The sequence below is a fragment of the Amblyomma americanum genome, chromosome 1 (genome assembly GCF_052857255.1).
Source record: "Amblyomma americanum isolate KBUSLIRL-KWMA chromosome 1, ASM5285725v1, whole genome shotgun sequence".
In the NCBI taxonomy this organism is placed as follows: domain Eukaryota; kingdom Metazoa; phylum Arthropoda; class Arachnida; order Ixodida; family Ixodidae; genus Amblyomma; species Amblyomma americanum.
The window spans coordinates 193731602-193750732 of record NC_135497.1 but is presented as its reverse complement, the minus strand read 5'-3'; the positions used below and the strand labels follow the sequence as shown (position 1 = coordinate 193750732).

Genomic DNA, 19131 nt, shown 5'->3' with positions numbered 1-19131 from the left:
AATAAGCTTTGCAACAACAAGCACAAGAACATGTTGGATACCTTATCACCATCTTCTCCACCGAAGTCGAGCCAAGCCAGACGCATGCCATCATCGCCAGAATTTCGCAGCCTCTCAAATGGAAACTGCCAGAGGGTTAACTGCCTGCGGTTCTCTTGCAGAAGAAAGCCATCTTCATAATGTAATGTAAGAGTGCATTCCTGGCCTTGGAACAGACATGCTGAAAAATGGATTAAAAAAGAAAAGAGTACACAAAAGCTGTCACAACATATTTTTAAACAAAGTTACACTGAGTAAAGAAAAATCAAAGTTCACTTGTTTGAACAAAAAAAAAGCAAAGTTTACATTAGCGACGACACTGAACCTGATTTTTGTACACTTAGTGTTCCAGACAAGATTAAGAAGCCACTAGCAGGCGACTTAATGCGGGACTGATACATGCACATACCTCAAGACTGCATGCTCACATTACAAGTTTCCATAGGGTGCATAAAACATGCAAAGGAAACTGTTGTTCAGTTTTTTACCTCCTGTAGATATGAAGTTGGGCTCATGCGCTCATTTTGCATGCATGCTACGAAACATCAACATTCCCCTCCCCTCCATGCTAGAAAAAAAAAAACAAAAAAAAAAACAGAACTTCCTTTGCCATAAGACAAGTTTGAATACACCTACATATTTAGTTCTGTTTTCTTTTTTTACTGGTGTAACAGAAGAATGTGGCCTGGTATATTTTTGGAGCTGGCAATGAAGGAAATAGTGGCATCCTCGAATCACTGATCCCGAAACATACCCCAGCAGAGTGAACGACAGTGGGCAACGAAAATTCTAATGGCAAAATTCCTATCAGCAATCCAGAGCATGTTTTCTGGTTCTGCGAACCAAAACTCATGTTTAAATGTGTGATTTGAATTCAGATCCTGAGTTCCAATTGTGAATCAAGGGCGACTCACTTCATGGTGGATTGCTCTATCTTTTCTCTGGAAATCTAGATTGGCCATTAAAACCAGACACCACAGCAGTTTTGCTCTTTTGCAGATTAAAAGCGATGCTCAGAATCGCCGGGCGGAACTCACCACAAAAGAATGTGTAACGCGCAAGTGATTCAACACATGACCAGCAAACGAAGTGACTGCTCTGCTAACGACAGACTGAATAACAAAGGCACAACACTTCTAAGTGACAGGCGTCAACTTCGCTGAACCACTTCTAATCAAGGGGACAACTGCTACCAAGCACTACATAGGTCTGTTTACCTGACAGTCATTGAGAATTGGTAGCTGACATGTCAAATGTTCTTTCCTTCTTGCTTTTTGGAGATTCATGGCCAGAGGAGGACTTCTAAGCTCTATTTACAGTGACAACGCTCCCACAATTAAAATAAAGAAGGTGATCAAGGACCTGGGCTCTTTTTGGACTGAGAGCAGTGCCCAGTTGCAAAACTACATTGCCAACTCACACACTCAGTAAAAACTCACTGCAGAATGCAGGCCCTCGTGGGGTAGCTTCTATGAATGTCTCATCTGATTAAAAAAGCAAGCTCTTAAGAAGACATTCAGAGCAAAGTACTTAGCCTCTGAAGAAATGTCTACTATGCTGGTTGAAGCAGAAGCTGTGTTACTATAGAAGCTTACTGCAGATGTGTTACTGCAGAAGCAGAAGCTTGTACTGCCTTGTAAGGGTTGCTTGGGCCTCGTCAAGCTGTTTGACTTCAGCTTTTAGCCCAGGTAACCCACCTGATTGTCTGGTACATAACGTTCAATGTCAATATCAAATTCACATCCATTCAAGCAAATTTACACCAAACTACACAAGTCTGAGTGGCACTGTCCTGGCCATGTTTATCTCCAGAAGACGACTCATATTTTTGCCAGCCCTACAATGAAGAGAAATCACTACACTGCCATGTGCAAACCTGAGACAGACCATATCCACCCAATTTAAGGCACTCGCAGGGTTCCGGAGACACTGGCAGGGTTCCGGAGACACTGGCTTACAGAATACTTGAATGACCCAATTATAGTGTGATTAACAAATGAAACTACTTAATTTCAGACACATGATACTGCTAAAGGAATTCTTGCAACCACAGAAAATGTAGAAATTCGGCATCACTGATAATGCAGCCACCAGCCCAGACAACAAGGCAAGCGGCCTTTGGGGCACAAATGCCTGGAAGAGCACAACTCTTTCGACACATTCAGCTCCACGGAGCACTTCTCGAAATGAAAAATGGTATCATGGAAAGAGAGGAAGCATCGATGATTTTTCCCAAGCGAAAAAACAAAAGGCAGCAATGGTAACACCAAAATTCAGTAAAGGTTGTGAGGAAGGCACGCTTGTTCAAGTGGTGCTATTAATTGCTGTCCCTGCCTAGTGGTTTGGTACTCTTGGTACAGACTTCCTGTTTTATTTTTTATTTTTTGAGTGTGCACAACTTTTTTTTAGGCAACTAATTAAACAGTTGCTTCAGTTTACCAGGATTCTTTATTGTACATCGTTCAACGCTTCCCAGAGTACTTGAAAAAGAAATAGAAAATTCCCAAAATGGGGCTGCTAGATGCTACCAGGTTGTCCCTAAAGATTTGCTATCACATTCAAGCAATTCTGCACTGTCTGGGACTTTTCCCAAATATGCATGCCTATCGTTCATAATGTTCTGAGTCATTGCCGACAACCTTGGCCGTGCTAAATTCTAATAATCAGTATTTTTTTTCAATTGCTAACCTTATATATTAACAGCAGCATGCTTGCAAGAAAAAAAGTCTGCAGGAGGTAAAATAGTGAAACATAGTCATGTTCACAAAGAGATTCAATTTTCTCGATAAAGCATATCAAAGGATATTAATACTTGTGCCAACTCCTTAACAGGATGTTTAGTGAATACCTGAAGAACACACACAACAAACGGCGCACAATCAATAGATTACCAGATATTATTATTACTAAACATCTTTCCAGAAATAGTTTCCATAGCAATAGAATGTAAAACACGCTACTCTTTTAAAAGGCGAGTGAAAGCTCTACTGTGAAAAACTGCACATTGACTCCAAATATGCCCGCACAACTATGTTTTGACAGTGTTATTCAAGGTATTGAAAGTTGGAAGGGAACCTGTAACAAAGAAACAAAGAAGGGAAACCAAAACGAGTTGGCTGACATCGCAAGTTATCATGACCCATTTTCATTTGCAGTTTTTTGTTGCTGAGTCATACCTTAATCACTTGTACTTGTACTCGAAGCCTGATCACTTGTACTTTTTTCCTCAATGTAAAATTGTTTTGTTGGTTGTTGGCTATTTCTTGCAGACAATATATTTTGCTCATAATGCTTCTGTGTTTGTTTTGTTTTTCTTCTTTTTTTTTCCGTGATTGTGCCCTGTTTGGCTGTCCCTAGTTCTGATGTCAGATGGTTATCATTTATCTTGTTTCAAGATCTCGAATTGCGCTGTTCTTTGCCACACTGTGCGTGCGAAAGTCACGAGGCCATGTCAGGCGCCATATGGACGCCTTGTGCCTCAGGAACCTCAGCAGATGTAATCCCAAATATTGTAGCTTTTTTTTTCCTAAATGTACTCCAATTCTGCTGAAATAAGACCTTCGAAACCAAACACCCAAACCAAGGCTGTGACAAGCAACGAGATGAGATGCGAAGTCAAAACACATATGCTATGGAGAGAACAGTAAAACTCAAGTAAAACAAAACACCGGCTGAATTAAACCAACACAACCCTAACACTTATATCAACCTCTGTTGGCCACACTGCACATTCTGGGAGTACCAGCTGACCAGTAATGAATGATGGGCACACTGACAATGGTGGTGTTGCACAAAGTGGTAGCTCACCAAAACGCACTTCCTTGGCAGCAGCCACTGCAAGGTGGGCACCATGCACCAGGTGGCGTGCCCACACTGCCAGATCTCGGTGGGTCTCAACACGCATCAGCCGGGACTGGACACCTTGGCGTGTGCCCAGACGCAGCGTCAGTGTGGTCGCCTCACCTCCTGCAGACGGTCCCACCGAGGCCCTGCCAGAACTCGTTGTCACCAGCCTGCGGAAGCCTGCCACTTCAACCTGCCACCCGTGGCAAGCTTCTCAACTATTGTAGAATGATCAATGCTTTTCATTTGTGCTTGTCACTGACTGCAGGTACATTTCAGACGTCACCAAAATGTACCAATAATATGGTCATACCTCACTGTGCTATGGATTACACTTGCTAAATACCCCATGCTACTTATCACTTCAAGCTTACTGTACACTGTAGCAGCTAGTTCAGAGCTCTCTCCACGAAGCAAGCCCTACCAGCCTGCAGCCTAGAAGGCAGCCATGAATTCTAATTTTGCAGCACACAGACATTCTACTTTCCTCCTGCACATCTTCTGTACACAGCCTTAGCCAAATCCCTTCTTAGTGAACATTTCCATTTACACAGTACCATGACTTAGTGCACTGTCCATATTCAAGGGGATGTTACTGACTCCTTATGCAACGCACCTCAAAAACACTTCACTTCAGACAACACTGCCATGAAAACGAACCCAACTCGGCACAAGCCAACTAGCATAACAGAGTGCTACAGCACCTTCCAGCCCATAGTTCAGGACTCTGACAACAAAGTGTCGCTTGTAGCATTCTGTTATAAACATCAGATGCTGAATAACATCTGTGTTGTACACTGCAAGTCACATGGCCCATGGCATGCCAATGACTGCACAATGCACAAAATGAGATGGCACTCTAGCTGTTGGCAAACAGATCACCCAAAGGATGACCCTGCGTGGCTAAGGCCTGACAATGGCGGTGCTGGAAGTTAGAACCGGAGAGAAGTAATAAATCGTCTTTTATAGCTGAATGGAGAACATGTATGCTGCAAGCACACTAACACTACATGGTGGCAAGCACAAGTGAACCCCAAAAGCAGCACCAACAGATGGTCCATGCTTTGGGCTGAAATGTCAAAATCCAGCTTCCAGTGCAAGCCTTGGTAGAAATTCAGCATCACAAGCCCAAGTGATTGTCCACAATGGAAGTGTTGTTTGGAACTTCAAAGCTGCTGCTCGGAAAACTTCACAGCTTGCTGAGCAGCAGATGCATGCATTGGTTTGCTTCGTGGGGGATAAAGCGGATGATATTCTGCTCACAATGAAATTAGAGGATGCTCAGAAGAGGTCTTATGATGATGCACTGTAAGTGCAAGATCTATCCCATAGTTCACTGAAACACCATCTACGAGCGAGCTACATTCTTTGTGAGAGAGCAGAGAGAAGGGAAAGCAATAGAGCTTTATGGTGCCACATGACGAAGCGGTCTGCGACAAGATTGTGGCAGACATCAGAGGTAACAAGCTGTCTAAAAGTATGCAGCTGGGCGTAGTGTCGTTTTGTTGCCAACGATTACAACTTTCGACACAGCCAGCGTTTCAGCAATAAAGGAATCTTTTGGCCAGGAACTTCTGAGTAATAGGAACATGCGCTGTAAGCTAGAAATCTTCTATCGCATCTACTTCAGCAAAACCGAGATTCATAAAACTCAATGTTCAGCTGCCACTTTTTGTATCTGCACGTTGTGATCATGCTTTTCAAGGTGCGTGAATCATCCTTAAAACCTTTATCAGAACTCTTTCTTTCCGCAAGTCATATCTGTTTGGAGCCAACTCCAGAAAAATGTCGTTGACTGCACATCTGTGGAAGCGTTTCGTGCTTTTATTCATGCTCTTATTCATAGAATCACTTAATCTTAACTTTGTATCATTAATGTACATGTGGTGTGCCTGATTTTGCTGTATTTTATGGCTGTTCCGTGTGTTCTTTGAATGTCTCATCACCTGACTATAGCAGTTATAATGCTTGATTTCATTGTACCCCCCCCCCCCCCCCCCCCCGCAATAATGCCTTCTGCAGGTATCAGTGAATAAATAAATAAACAAGGAAAAAGTTTACAGCCATAGTGTGCTGGCCAAAGTTGTGAAAGAACAGGCCATTGCTTTATATGGCTATGATAAGGAAAAGACGAACAGAGTTGCCAAAACTGGCAAGACAGCTGGGTCTTCTGCCAAAAAGAAAGTAGCCACCATTCAAGTGAGGGCCCCTGCTTCCTGCAACCACACAGAACACACGAAAGGACAGTGTCTGGCAAAAAAGCCACCTGCAACATGTAGCACAAGAAGGGGCACTATGCCAGAGTCTGCAAAGGACAAAATGCAGTTTACAAGTCTGTCACCATGAGCAATGCATTTCTTGGGGTAATTTTGTTCAACACCAGAGACCATGGTTACAATGGATATCCATATCTTGCCTGTCAAGGTTAATGTCAACTAAGGAGCAGATGTCACTGTCGTACTGAGCAGTTCTTCAGAGGAGTTCATCTTGAACAGCCCAAAGGATGCTTGTGGGAATGAACCAGCAAGACCAAGGTTTTTGGTGCAATGGAAGCAGAGATGTCAGGCTGTAACAGGACTAGCTGGCATCAACATTGTGGATGGTCCTGAAGTCCCTCTTTTGTCAAAAGAAGACAGCAAGAGATTCAGCATTGTGAACAGTCTTGCTCAAGTCAACATCCACAAGAGCTAAGCAGTCCACCAAAAAAGCGAGTTCCTAACACTTTTCACTGACCTGAGTCAGGCCACTGGTCACTCGTCTGGGTAACGTAAAGCTCCCATACAATGTCAAGCTCAATGATACTGTCCCTTGTACACTAAGCAGTCCTTGTAGAGTAGCCATACCACTGATGCGAAAGCCGAAAGTAAAAAAATGGTGGTCGATTTGCGCAGTTAGGCAATGAGAATTAGGTGTGCTATCAGTTCGGTTTTCACTTCGGTTCTGGTGTTCAGATCCAGTGTTCACAGATGGCAGTTGTTTGGATCGCGATAATGGACTAATGTCCATATATGCGGAATTGGTCAGTCTCTATATTCACAGATCCCTGGGAGTCTTCCCACCATTCCTGGCACAGTAGTGCAGTGGTCAAGCGATGCACCACTGCCCTTCTATGGCAGGTGCTGCCATCGGTGAGACTTGGGTTGGGTTGCGATCCAAATTGCTCTTCGCGAGCAGCCTCTAACGATTAATGGAGCTGCAGCCAGACATGGTGGGCAGGCTGCTCATGCTCACCTGCCCACCACACGTGAGCAGTCTGCCACAAAACCGGCTTCAGACAAACAGACAGACAAATACACAACTTCTAAATGCAGGGAATGGCCACTATTAGGTGCTAGTGCACTAAAACTGCTTAGAGTCATTTATTTCATTGGTGAGGCAACAGAATGGTGTTCTATCATAGTCATCATATGAAAGCCTAACAGAGACATCCACATACACACCGACTTCATAAAGGTAAACAAGCTGGTGGAGAGAGAAGGTCACCCTGTTTGGTCAGTGGAAATGTTCTTAAATCAACTAGAGCCCATCACTTTTTGAAACCTGATACCAAATCAAGCTTCCGGCAGTGCAGCCTTGCTGAAGAGTAGTGGAACCTGACAACCTTCATGATAACATTCAATAGATTCAGACTCCAATGGATTCCACTCGGCACTGGTTCTGCACCTGAATTCTTCCAAAAGAAGATATCGCAGTTCCTGGGCATAATAGTAGGCCTAAAGCAACAGAGAGAGAGAGAGATTTTGCTGTCCAGGTTCTGGTCGCCGTTTGAAGTCAGTGGGTTGAGGCTGCAGCTTGGAACAGTGTGGTGTTTTTCCAACACATGGGCAGTCAGAAGTGACCCCAGTGTTGGGTGTGGCATAGCAGGAGTGGACACCCAGCTCTCACAGGAATAGGGCATGTAGGAGGGAAGGAGTATGCGTTGGAGGTAGTGCATGACTGAGCGGCACATGGACAGGCCCAGAATGAGAGGATATTTTGATTTACAGCATAACGCAAGCAGATCACAATGCCTGCCTGAGAAAGTTGTCCAAGCACTGCAGAATAGAGGTGTCATGTTGAATGAAAGTAAATGTGAGTTCAACATACAACAGGTATTGTCCTTGAAGCACATTATGGATCACTGAAGAATCTGCCCTGACTTGGCCAAGATTTTTGGGAACAGTAAACTACTATTTAAACCAGCAGCAATTTTTGGAGTCCTAATCCCCGCGTGTCATGACCAACCTGTCAACCTTCTCTACTATACCTGAGACAGAAAGGAAGTTTGTAGAAAAAAAAGTGGGGAGCTAGTGAGGAAGTAATGTAAACATACACATGCACCCACGCATGTGGGTGCATGTGTATGTGTATGTTTTTGGCATGAAGTGAGGAAAGAGTCGTGGCAACGTGAGAGAGCCGTAAGTGAGCTTTACTGCATGAGGCGGATTAAAGTTGTTTAACGGCAGAATGAATCACTGACCAGTTAACGCAGCAATTCAAAAGATGGCCGCTTGGGGCAACGAGGCAATCTGCTGTTACGTTTCGCCTACGACGCGCGGTATAGCCGGCGCGGATGCAACGGACGCCGCGGCTTCATTCAAAGTGGCGGTCATTTTGGGCCCGTTCAGTGCTGCCGTAACGCCTCTTGCCAAGCGCGTCCAGGCAGGTTTCAATGCCACGTGTCGTCGTGTGTGCGTGTGTGTGTGTGCATGTTGGTGCCCACGCTTGTCAAAGCGCGGCAGCCGGGGAGAGGAGCTCCCCAACTGGGAGGCGAGGAGGTCTGACCGGCGCCGGCCCGGCGGACGCGCACGTCACGTCTGAACATGTCTGAGCGTCGCCGTATCGGGCGCCTCATCCCAAGCCGTTCCTTCTTGCCCTCGACTCGGAGGGTATAAAAAGCCGCTGCCCCGGACGCCGAAGGGACTTCGATCTCTTCCTTCGAGTAACGTGGTCGCCCTGACCGGCTGCTCTTTTGCGATGCCAGAATAAACAAGTTGTTCTGTTGCCAGTCGACTCATCCTTTGCCGGGACCTTCGGATGTTTCCAGCTTTGCCCCAGGCCGCCAGGCCAACGCTACCCTTGGGGCTTGCAACCCTTTTGCAACAACTGGTTGCCAGCGGTGAGATCCCGACAACGGAGGCCAGCAGCGAAGATATGCGGTCAACTGTATGCTGAGCAGCACAACGACCATCCGGGAGCAGTGCAACGAGCCCTGTGTGATGACTGGTTGCCTGCAGCGGAACGACTGCGCTGAATTCTTGGCTGCGAGGTTTGGTGAGTGCGGGACTTTCTTCTTCTGAGTTTTGCCAGGCTTTTGTTAGTGTCAGAAACAGAGCTGGTAATTGTGTTGTCGTTGCTGCCGGGTTAGTTTGCGGCAAGACAATAGTAGGCAGTAGAGAAAGCAGCATTCGGAGCAGCCATGGATTTGAAGTCGTTGCGCAAACCGAAATTGCTGGAGCTTGCAAGAGAGTTGGGTCTGGATGTCTCAGACAAACTCAGAAAACCAGAACTGCTAAGGGCTATTCTTGAGTTGGAGGCTGAGGATGACGAGCTGTCGGAATGCCTTGAGACAATTGAGGAGAGGGAGCAAAAAGAGGAGCGCGAACGTAAAGAACAAAAAGAGAAAGACGAGCGCGAACGTAAAGAACAAAAAGAAAAAGAGAAAGACGAGCGCGAACGTAAAGAACAAAAAGAGAAAGAGGAGCGCGAACGTAAAGAGCAAAAAGAGAAAGAAGAGCGCGACCGTCAACACGCTTTGGAAATGAAGCGTCTCGTCTCGAGGTAGAGATGGAACGCGCTCGTAATGGAAGTCAGGCACACGGTGCAGGAAAACGGGTATCGTTCAAAATGACTGACCTGATGCGGCCGTTTAAGCTTGGAGAGGACATTGGTTTGTTCCTGGTTAACTTTGAGCGAACGTGCAAGAAGGAGGGGTTCTCTCGGGAAACGTGGCCACAGCGCTTGCTCACTTTGTTACCCGCCGAGGCGGCCGACGTAGTCGCTCGCTTGAAGAGAGAGGAGGCAGAGGATTTCGACCAAGTGAAATCGAGTCTGCTAAAAAAGTACAGGCTGTCAGCGGAGGCGTTCCGTCGGAAGTTTCGGGAAAATGAAAAAGGCAGAAGTGAGTCATATACAGAGTTTGCCTACAGGCTTATGTCAAACATGCAGGAGTGGCTCAAAGAAGAGAAAGCGTTTGGTGACCACGAGAAAATTCTGCAGTGTTTCGGGCTAGAACAGTTTTATAGTCGGTTACCTGAGAACGTGCGGTACTGGGTCTTGGATAGGCCAGACGTTAGTACAGTGGCTAAAGCCGCCGAGCTAGCCGAGGAGTTTGTGACGCGTCGGGCTCGCGGAGCTAAGGACGGTCAAAAGGGTGAATTTGGCTCCAAGTCTGAGAGGCCGAAGTTCACACCCATGAGAGCAAGGGGGGACACACGTAGTGCGGATGCGAGTGAAAGCAGTCCGACCGAACGTAAGGAGACGGTGGCAGCCGAAGCCGAACGCAGAAAGCGGTTCGAGAGGAGGCAAGCGCGCGTGTGTTATACGTGCCAGAAGCCGGGTCACTTTTCGGCGCAGTGTCCAGAAACAAAAAGAGAAGTCGTGTGTTTGTCATTATGTAGCACTGACGAGAACATGAAGCTTCTCGAGCCTTACATGCGAGACTTCCTCGTGAACGGGAAAGAGTGCCGAGTGCTTCGTGATTCCGCAGCTACAATGGATGTAGTTCACCCCTCTTACATAGAACCCGATATGTTCACGGGCGAGTGCGCATGGATCAAGCAAGCAGTGGAAGCTCACAGCGTGTGTCTGCCCGTAGCAAAAGTGCTTATTGAAGGACCTTTCGGAGCAATTGAGACGGAGGCCGCAGTGTCATCTATGCTGCCCCCCCAGTACCCGTACCTATTTTCGAACAGGTCCGATCACCTCCTGCGCGAGAAGGGGCTTTTGTTTGGTGAGGCTAGCGTTCAGGCCTTAACCAGATCAAGAGTTCGGGAGCTCGCTGCAAAGGCGGTAGTTGCGGGGCCGACGTTGTCGAGCAATGAAAAAGGGTCGGAGGCGCAGCAAGCTGATACTCAGAGCACGTCCGAACTGAATAAAATTGAGCCTGTAGCGTTGAAGGCACCAGGTACTGGAGAGGAAATGCCCGACACGGGAAAGTTAGAAGAGCTATCTGCAGATTTGCTCATCGCGCCTACGTCCGATGGACTTAATAGGTTGCTAAAAGTCAGCCGGTCGGCTTTGATAGCCGAGCAAAAAAAAGATGGCAGCCTAGAAAACATGCGCTGCAATGTCAAGGAAGGTATCGCCAAGAAAAATGTTCGTTTTGTGGAAAGAGGTGGGGTCTTGTACCGGAAGTATCTAGACCGCAGGGGAGTCGAGTTCGATCAGCTGATCGTGCCTCAGTGCTACCGTCAGGATCTGTTGCGCTTGTCGCATGGCGGTTCGTGGTCCGGACACCTAGGAGTTAAGAAGACTAAGGACCGTCTCTTGCAAGAGTACTATTGGCCAGGGTGTTTTCGTGACGTAGAACACTTTGTGAGGACATGTGACACCTGTCAGCGGGTTGGCAAACCAGGGGACAAATCGAGGGTGCCGTTGAAGTTGGTACCTATCATTACGGAGCCTTTTAGACGGCTCGTTATTGATACAGTGGGACCTCTGCCGGTAACAGCCACGGGGTACAGACACATTTTGACTGTGATCTGCCCAGCGACAAAGTTCCCTGAAGCAGTGCCGCTTAAAGAACTCAGCTCAGTTGAGATAGTCAATGCACTACTGTCCATATTTGCGCGAGTTGGTTTTCCTGCGGAAATCCAGTCAGATCAGGGCACAGTGTTTACTAGCGCTTTGACGACAGCCTTTCTCGAAAGGTGTGGGGTAAAGTTGTTACACAGCTCTGTGTACCACCCACAGTCGAATTCCGTTGAGAAGCTCCACTCCGTCATGAAGCGCGTGTTGAGAGCATTGTGTTTTGAGCAACAAAGTGATTGGGAGCTGTGTCTGCCTGGGGTGATGTTTGCATTAAGGACCGCGCCGCATGCGGCTACGGGGTTTTCGCCAGCTGAGCTGGTGTACGGTCGCTCGCTGCGGTCTCCGCTTCGCATGCTTCGAGACTCGTGGGAAGGCAGGGGCGACGACCCAGTCGTGGTCAAGTACGTGCTTAGTCTCCTCGAACGCTTAAGAAGGGCACAGGAGTTGTCAGGTGAAGCAATGGCAAAGGCCCAGCAGAGGGCCAAGGTTTATTATGATCGGAAAGCCAGGGCCCGTCGTTTTGAGGTGGGCGATGAGGTAATGGTATTGCGCACATCGCTAAAAAACAAACTCGACGTGCAGTGGGAGGGCCCAGCACGGATTGTTCAAAAACTGTCGGATGTTAACTACGTGGTGAGTCTGCCAGGAAAGCGGAAAGCACAGCAAGTTTACCACTGTAATCTGCTCAAACCCTATAGACAACGGGAAGCAGTGGTGTGTATGATGGTAAACGTTCCCGAAGAGCTTCCGGTCGAGCTTCCGGGACTAGGCTCAGTGACGAACAGGGAAGACACTGATCAGGTCATTAGTGACTTAATCATTAAAGCACCGCTGTCGGCTGAGCAGAAAACCGAACTACACCAACTCTTACAAGAGTTTCAAGGTCAGTTTTCTGAGAGGCCTGGTAGGACTTCTGTCCTTACTCATGATATAGAACTTACCTCCCCAGAGCCAGTACGATCCAAGGCGTACCGGGTGTCACCCCGCCAGCGCGATATTATGGAGGCTGAGGTAAAGAAAATGCTACAGCTCGGTGTTATTGAGGCGGGTGAGAGTGATTATACCTCCCCTTTGATTTTAGTTGAGGTACCGGGCAAGGAACCTCGTCCTTGCGTCGACTACCGCAGGCTTAATTCCATCACTAAGGATCAAATTTATCCGATCCCTAACATCGAGGAGCGCCTTGAGAAAGTTAGTAGCGCTCAGTTTATTTCCACCCTAGATCTTGTCAGGGGTTATTGGCAGGTTCCACTTACAGAAGAGGCTAGTAGGTATGCGGCGTTCATTTCACCAATGGGAACATTCCGTCCTAAAGTTTTGAGTTTTGGTTTGAAGAACGCGCCATACTGCTTTTCAAGCCTCATGGACAAAGTGTTACGGGGACAGGAAGAATTCGCTTTACCGTATTTAGACGACGTAGCGATATTCTCCGCATCCTGGTCTGAGCATATGGCACACTTGCGGGCAGTGCTAACCCGCCTGCGCGAAGCGGGCTTGACAGTCAAGGCTCCCAAGTGCCAATTAGCACAGGCCGAGGTTGTCTACCTCGGTCACGTGATTGGACAGGGTCATCACCGCCCCTCTGAAATAAAGGTGGCCGCTGTGCGAGACTTCCCGCAACCGCGCACGAAGACCGATATTCGGTCGTTCTTAGGTGTCACCGGCTACTATCAGAGGTACATCCCCAGGTACTCCGATATCGCGGCTCCCCTGACGGATGCTCTAAGAAAAACAGAGCCCCAAACAGTCGTCTGGGGCGAGACAAAGGAAAGAGCTTTTAGCGCCCTAAAGAGCGCCCTAACAAGCCAGCCTGTGCTACGATCGCCAGACTACACAAAAGGGTTCGTTGTTCAGTGCGATGCTAGTGAGCGAGGCATGGGCGTTGTACTGTGCCAAAGGGACAATGGAGAAGTGGAACACCCCGTCCTGTATGCTAGTCGTAAGCTGACCTGTCGTGAGCAGGCGTACAGCGCCACCGAGAAAGAGTGTGCGTGTCTCGTGTGGGCCGTTCAGAAATTGTCATGCTACCTAGCCGGCTCGAGGTTTATCATTGAGACGGATCACTGCCCTCTCCAATGGCTGCAGACCATTCTCTCCCAAAAATGGCCGCCTCCTGCGCTGGAGCCTCGCTTTGCAACAATATTCCTTTGAGGTGCGTTACAAAAAGGGGAGTCTCAACGGTAACGCCGATGGCTTAAGTCGAAGCCCCTAACGTAGGAATCCGCCTCAAAGTTGTTTGTTACTGATGTTTTCTTCCTGAGGCAGGATTTTTAACATATTGCTTTTGTTTAGTGTTTCAAAGTGATTATGTGCTTTCTAGTGCAATTTTCCAATTTGTGGACGCGTTCTGAGTGCTGCTTGACTACTGTAAGGAACTAGGCAGTAGTATAAAAGGGGAAAGAGCCTGGCAGAGCTTAGTGAGGGTTGTCTCGTGCTTGCTGACTGAGCGGTTGCGTTTCGGCGTAGTTCTAACGCTTGCTGGGAACGAGCACAAAAATGGCAACTCTCCCGAAGTCACTTTGCAGTGCCCTGTGTGAACCTGAACCTGAGAACGAGGCCTTCTCTGTGCGCTGCGCTCAAGCAACGTCGAGGGACGACCGGTTTCGATTACGAGCATCATCGAGCGACATCCCTCCGGACAGCGGATGCAGTCCCCTGACCATCGGGATCTCCTTCTCCCGGCGGGGCGGTCTGTTACGTTTCGCCTACGACGCGCGGTATAGCCGGCGCGGATGCAACGGACGCCGCGGCTTCGTTCAAAGTGGCGGTCATTTTGGGCCCGTTCAGTGCTGCCGTAACGCCTCTCGCCAAGCGCGTGCAGGCAGGTTTCAATGCCACGTGTCGTCGTGTGTGCGTGTGTGTGTGTGCATGTTGGTGCCCACGCTTGTCAAAGCGCGGCAGCCGGGGAGAGGAGCTCCCCAACTGGGAGGCGAGGAGGTCTGACCGGCGCCGGCCCGGCGGACGCGCACGTCACGTCTGAACATGTCTGAGCGTCGCCGTATCGGGCGCCTCATCCCAAGCCGTTCCTTCTTGCCCTCGACTCCGAGGGTATAAAAAGCCGCTGCCCCGGACGCCGAAGGGACTTCGATCTCTTCCTTCGAGTAACGTGGTCGCCCTGACCGGCTGCTCTTTTGCGATGCCAGAATAAACAAGTTGTTCTGTTGCCAGTCGACTCATCTTTTGCCGGGACCTTCGGATGTTTCCAGCTTTGCCCCAGGCCGCCAGGCCAACGCTACCCTTGGGGCTTGCAACCCATTTGCAACACTGCCCAGAATGAGATGGGGTATCTTTCCAAGCATTGAGGTCCCATAATGGCCAAGCACTAGGATGGGAGAGCGCTTGTACCTATTTTACCAGTAAGTACCCGGTGACACCGAAGTGCCTCCCACAGCTGTGGCAAATACTCAAACACAAGGCCATTTGTGGTTGGACAGGGGGGGCCTGACAAACCCCGTAGGAGGGGGAATGTCATAGACCCCCCTTCCAGATGGAGCCCCCGAAATGGCCAAGTACTCATTTATGCCAGTGGGTTCCTGCTGATGGCAGAAAGATGGCTGCCCCTACCAATGGGGCAATTTTTCCAGAACAAGCTGGGTCATCTTTTTTCGAGCGTAGAGGTCCCATAACGGCCAAGCACCAGGCCGGAAGCATACTCATACCCGTTTTACCGGTCTGCACCCGGTGACCCCAAAGTGCCTCCCACGGCCATGGCGGTTGCTCAACCACAAGGCCATTACCAGTATCCCCAGTAACATGGGTGTAAAGGATATTTCCCGAGCATATTACGATCTTCATTCCAGTTAACAGTAACAACACACCTTTAGTGCCTATCTGAATGGGACACTGAGAGAAACTCCATTCAACTTTTGTTCTCAGCAAAAAAGGCTGCCACCATCTGGAAGACGTTGAAGTAGCAAGCGTTAGCTGTTTGGTTTACTAGATGAAGAAAGCGAAGAAGAACGCGCCACCCGTCTTGAGAAACGGAATGTAATAGCCTTTGAAATGGGGTGGACTGCACCATGCTCGGCTAGACGTGTACGCACGCCACCTAGCAGAGCGATCGATGCCTAGCGTCATCTATCGGAGAAATTACGTTGCACGTCTACTCGCTGTTGAGTTACACCCCCTCAAGATATGTCCGAAATGAAATTTGCTTCGTTTGGGGGGTCAAGGTGGGCCTAGAATTCAGCTTGCAGTGCGATAACGTAGCGCTTCAATTAGTAATTGCATGTATGCAATGTTTACCTATCATTTAATTGTGGTTTTATTTCTAAACCAGAACCCATAGGGTTTTATTTGCCTACCAAATTTGGTACAGAACTGTCCCCGGATGGGTGCCCCTTGTTGTCGGAGTATATATAGCGGAACGAATGTATACACAGACAGTGGTTCCGTAGCGGGACAGTTTTTCTACCTGTTATAGGATATTTTTTGGTGAGGGGGGAAAAGAATGGGAGCACAACCAATTTTAATGGCCGCCATCTTGTGGTAGCAACTAGAAAACAGCACATCTCGCACTAAGACTTGTAGCGTCATCTACAATAGCATTGTAGAAACAACCACCTGCTACGTGCCAATGATGACTTCACGTTGCTGCCTCAGATGGCGCTGTGATCTCAGGGTGGTAGCAGACACCATGAAATCTCGAAACGTGATGTGTAAGAGGTAACGCTATTAAAATCCATTCAGTGCCTCTTTCTGGCTAAGACGATGTTTGTCCAGCAGCAAAGGACCTATTTAATGTCTAGAGAATTGGATTCCCGTCACTTAATTCGAACTAAAAAAATTCTGATATGAAGGACTCCGTGATCACGGTTTGCAAGTGAATGGCAGTGTAACTTAGCCTCAGGAGCCCCCACACAAAAATCTGTGTCAATGCACCGCAGTTTGCTTGAGAAAATGGCCGGCAGTGGAAACCCCTGTATTTCATTTTTACTTTTCCTAGCTTACAAAAGCTCTGTTTTGAATCAAATTAGCTACCTTTTCATTAGAAAGCAGACACAATCAGTTATATAGAATGCAAGTGGACATGCTGAGTTCGTCATATGACACAGCACATATCCTGGTAAAGATCTTGTTGCTGCTGACGCACTGCCTTAACAGCCACTTCCTGAACAGGATAGCGGAAAATTCAGAAAGAAATTTCATTCTTCATGACAGAGATCACTTCCAATCTTCTGCCAACTCACAAGAGACTAATGAAAATCTGACTGCAACAAGTGATGAATACAATATGCAAAAAGTTGAGCCAGTGCAGGTGGGTTGTTAAATCAAAATGAGATTCTAGTTGAATGCAGGGGCTACTAGCAGCAGAGACACATTGCAGTTGAGAGCAGACTGTTAATGAAATGAGCTATGATTATCACTTCGGAGACACCCTAGAGGCTTATGGTTTATGGTTGTTTAACGTCCCAAAGTGACTCGGAATTTGAGGGACGCCGTAGAGAAGGGCTCCGGAAATTTTGACCGCCTGGGGTTCTTTTAACGTGCACTGACATCATACAGTACACGGGCCGGGCCTCTAGAATTTCGCCTCCATCGAAATTCGACCGCTGCGGCCGAGGTCGAACTTGCGTCTTTCAAGTCGGCAGCCGAGCGCCATAACCACTGAGCCATCGCGGCGGTGGCACTCCAGAGGAAATGCGCAAAAAGATCCTCGACAAAGATCTTGCAAGTCTATCTGGTGGCACAAAAAAATTTATCTCCTGGTCACCACCTACTATTCACTGTACCTAGAAACTGCTCCACTTGCCGAAGCCACCACGCATGTCCAATCTACTTTTGGAAGGTATGGGTCACCTGTGCAAGTGCACGGCGATAACAGCCCTATTCAGCAGGTTTCTCAGATTAGCTTCCCATCAGTTTGCAGAGGAATAGGGCTCTGAGTGTGCCATCTCTATATTCCATCTCACTAGTTCCTTGCAGCACTGCCAAAGCTGCGATGAATGCAGAGGCGACATTTCGACGCTGCAAAATGTAGTGCCAGTATAAAATAAGCATAGGGGACAGTGTGCACTAAAAAAAGTAGCATGGTTCATAGTGTACACGTACCAAATGCTATTTTAAATCGAGCCTTAACATACATTCGATCTACATATGCTATTTCCCGAGTTTAGCTTGCGTGGCTCTTGCATACGCTAAAACACCCATTTCCAACATAGAGGAGAGCTTTGAAGTAAGACCTCTTGGAGTGAATTCGTCATTGTTACTGCACTTTTCAGTATATTCACTGGCCATAAATGAGGCATCGGGCTTTCACTTCGTTTCATCTGGCCAGTAACAAAATGTATGAGCGATACATTTGCGTTATTTTTCATTTGGATAAACCATTCTGCCACTTCTAGGCTAGGCATGTCAGTTTGTTGACAGCAATAGTACCCTATTCGCACAACCAGATGACTCCACTAAGCTGAGCATACATGTCACAGAGGAACATGTTTAGTGTGCTCTCGTAATTGACTGAGACTGTCTCTACCTTCCATAGTGCTGAAGGGAGCTCATGAGATGAAGTATAGTTCCAGATTCCCCCGAAGCAATGGCTTCATTGAAGTTGCCATGTACAGTCGTCCACACACCTGTCTAGAGCACTTGAGTGGCGCGTTTTCTTGTGAATTTATGACTATCACCGCTGCCTGGTGGTCCAGATATAGCGCTTAAAGTCACATCGAGCTGAACACAGTCCATGTGAACATGCATGCATGATAAAGTCTCGTTTAAAGCCCTAGACCACTCGTAAATAATGCAAGTGCACTCCCCGGTGCACCGCTTGAGCGCTTCAGACAGGTGTGTGGACGACTGTACATCATAAACTGGCAATAGTTACATTGCTCTAAAACATAAAGCCACACTACTAGCTAATGGCTTAAGCCCTGCAGAGCCAGTAATGGGACGAGGGCTGCAAATTTCTTTGGCCATGCAAACTGGGACCTACAGTCACCAATAGGCAAGCCCTGCAGAAGTGGGAACAAAGGAGAGCAGCCAAACAGAAGAAACAAGGCTTGCTCGCTTCAATCTTTGGAGCTATGTGAAACTTCATGGGTAAGAGACCAAAAGAAGACTCGTACTATCACATCTGAAAAGTTTCCAAGGTTCTACATTGTGGAGACAGACATGGACAGTATGCAAAGAAATGCGATTTATCTCCCATCACGCCCTGAAGTGAAACAAGGTTGTCATCAATCACAAAGGACAGAAGAAATGAAAGTTGGAATGAATTTTTGTTAGGAACGTGAATGTCAAGCCTAAAAAAAAAAGAAATCTCATTATACGCTCGGTCGTAAGACCTATCCAGCAGCAGATAAATAGCTCAGAAGGAAAGAGGAACTCATGTGGAGAAAATTGCAAACCGGGGTGTTTCCTAACTCTCAACTGCACAGTAAATGGCATCCACAAGTCTTTAATCCTAGATGAACGCACTGCAATAGCATTGCAGATCTAGTCCACATGGTCTGGACCTGCCCTTTCTATAACGACCCAAATAGAAATGTACAATCCTGGGAGACCTTATTACTCAACCAC

At 47.6% G+C, this 19131-nt stretch overlaps 1 protein-coding gene across 2 annotated transcripts in view; it reads right to left on the bottom strand.

Moving 5' to 3' along the window:
- The window catches only part of Syn1 (Syntrophin-like 1), a 102395-nt gene that overhangs the window by 15232 nt on the left and 68032 nt on the right, over positions 1 to 19131 (bottom strand). Inside the window, exons 4-5 of one of the 2 annotated variants that reach the window (XM_077648164.1) lie at positions 3847 to 4028; positions 42 to 220 (exon numbers count right to left, since the gene is read on the bottom strand). In XM_077648164.1, the coding sequence (XP_077504290.1) occupies positions 42 to 220; positions 3847 to 4028 (361 nt within the window). Of the gene's footprint in view, positions 1 to 41; positions 221 to 3846; positions 4053 to 19131 lie in introns of both variants that reach the window. The other variant, XM_077648163.1, reaches the window with a different exon arrangement.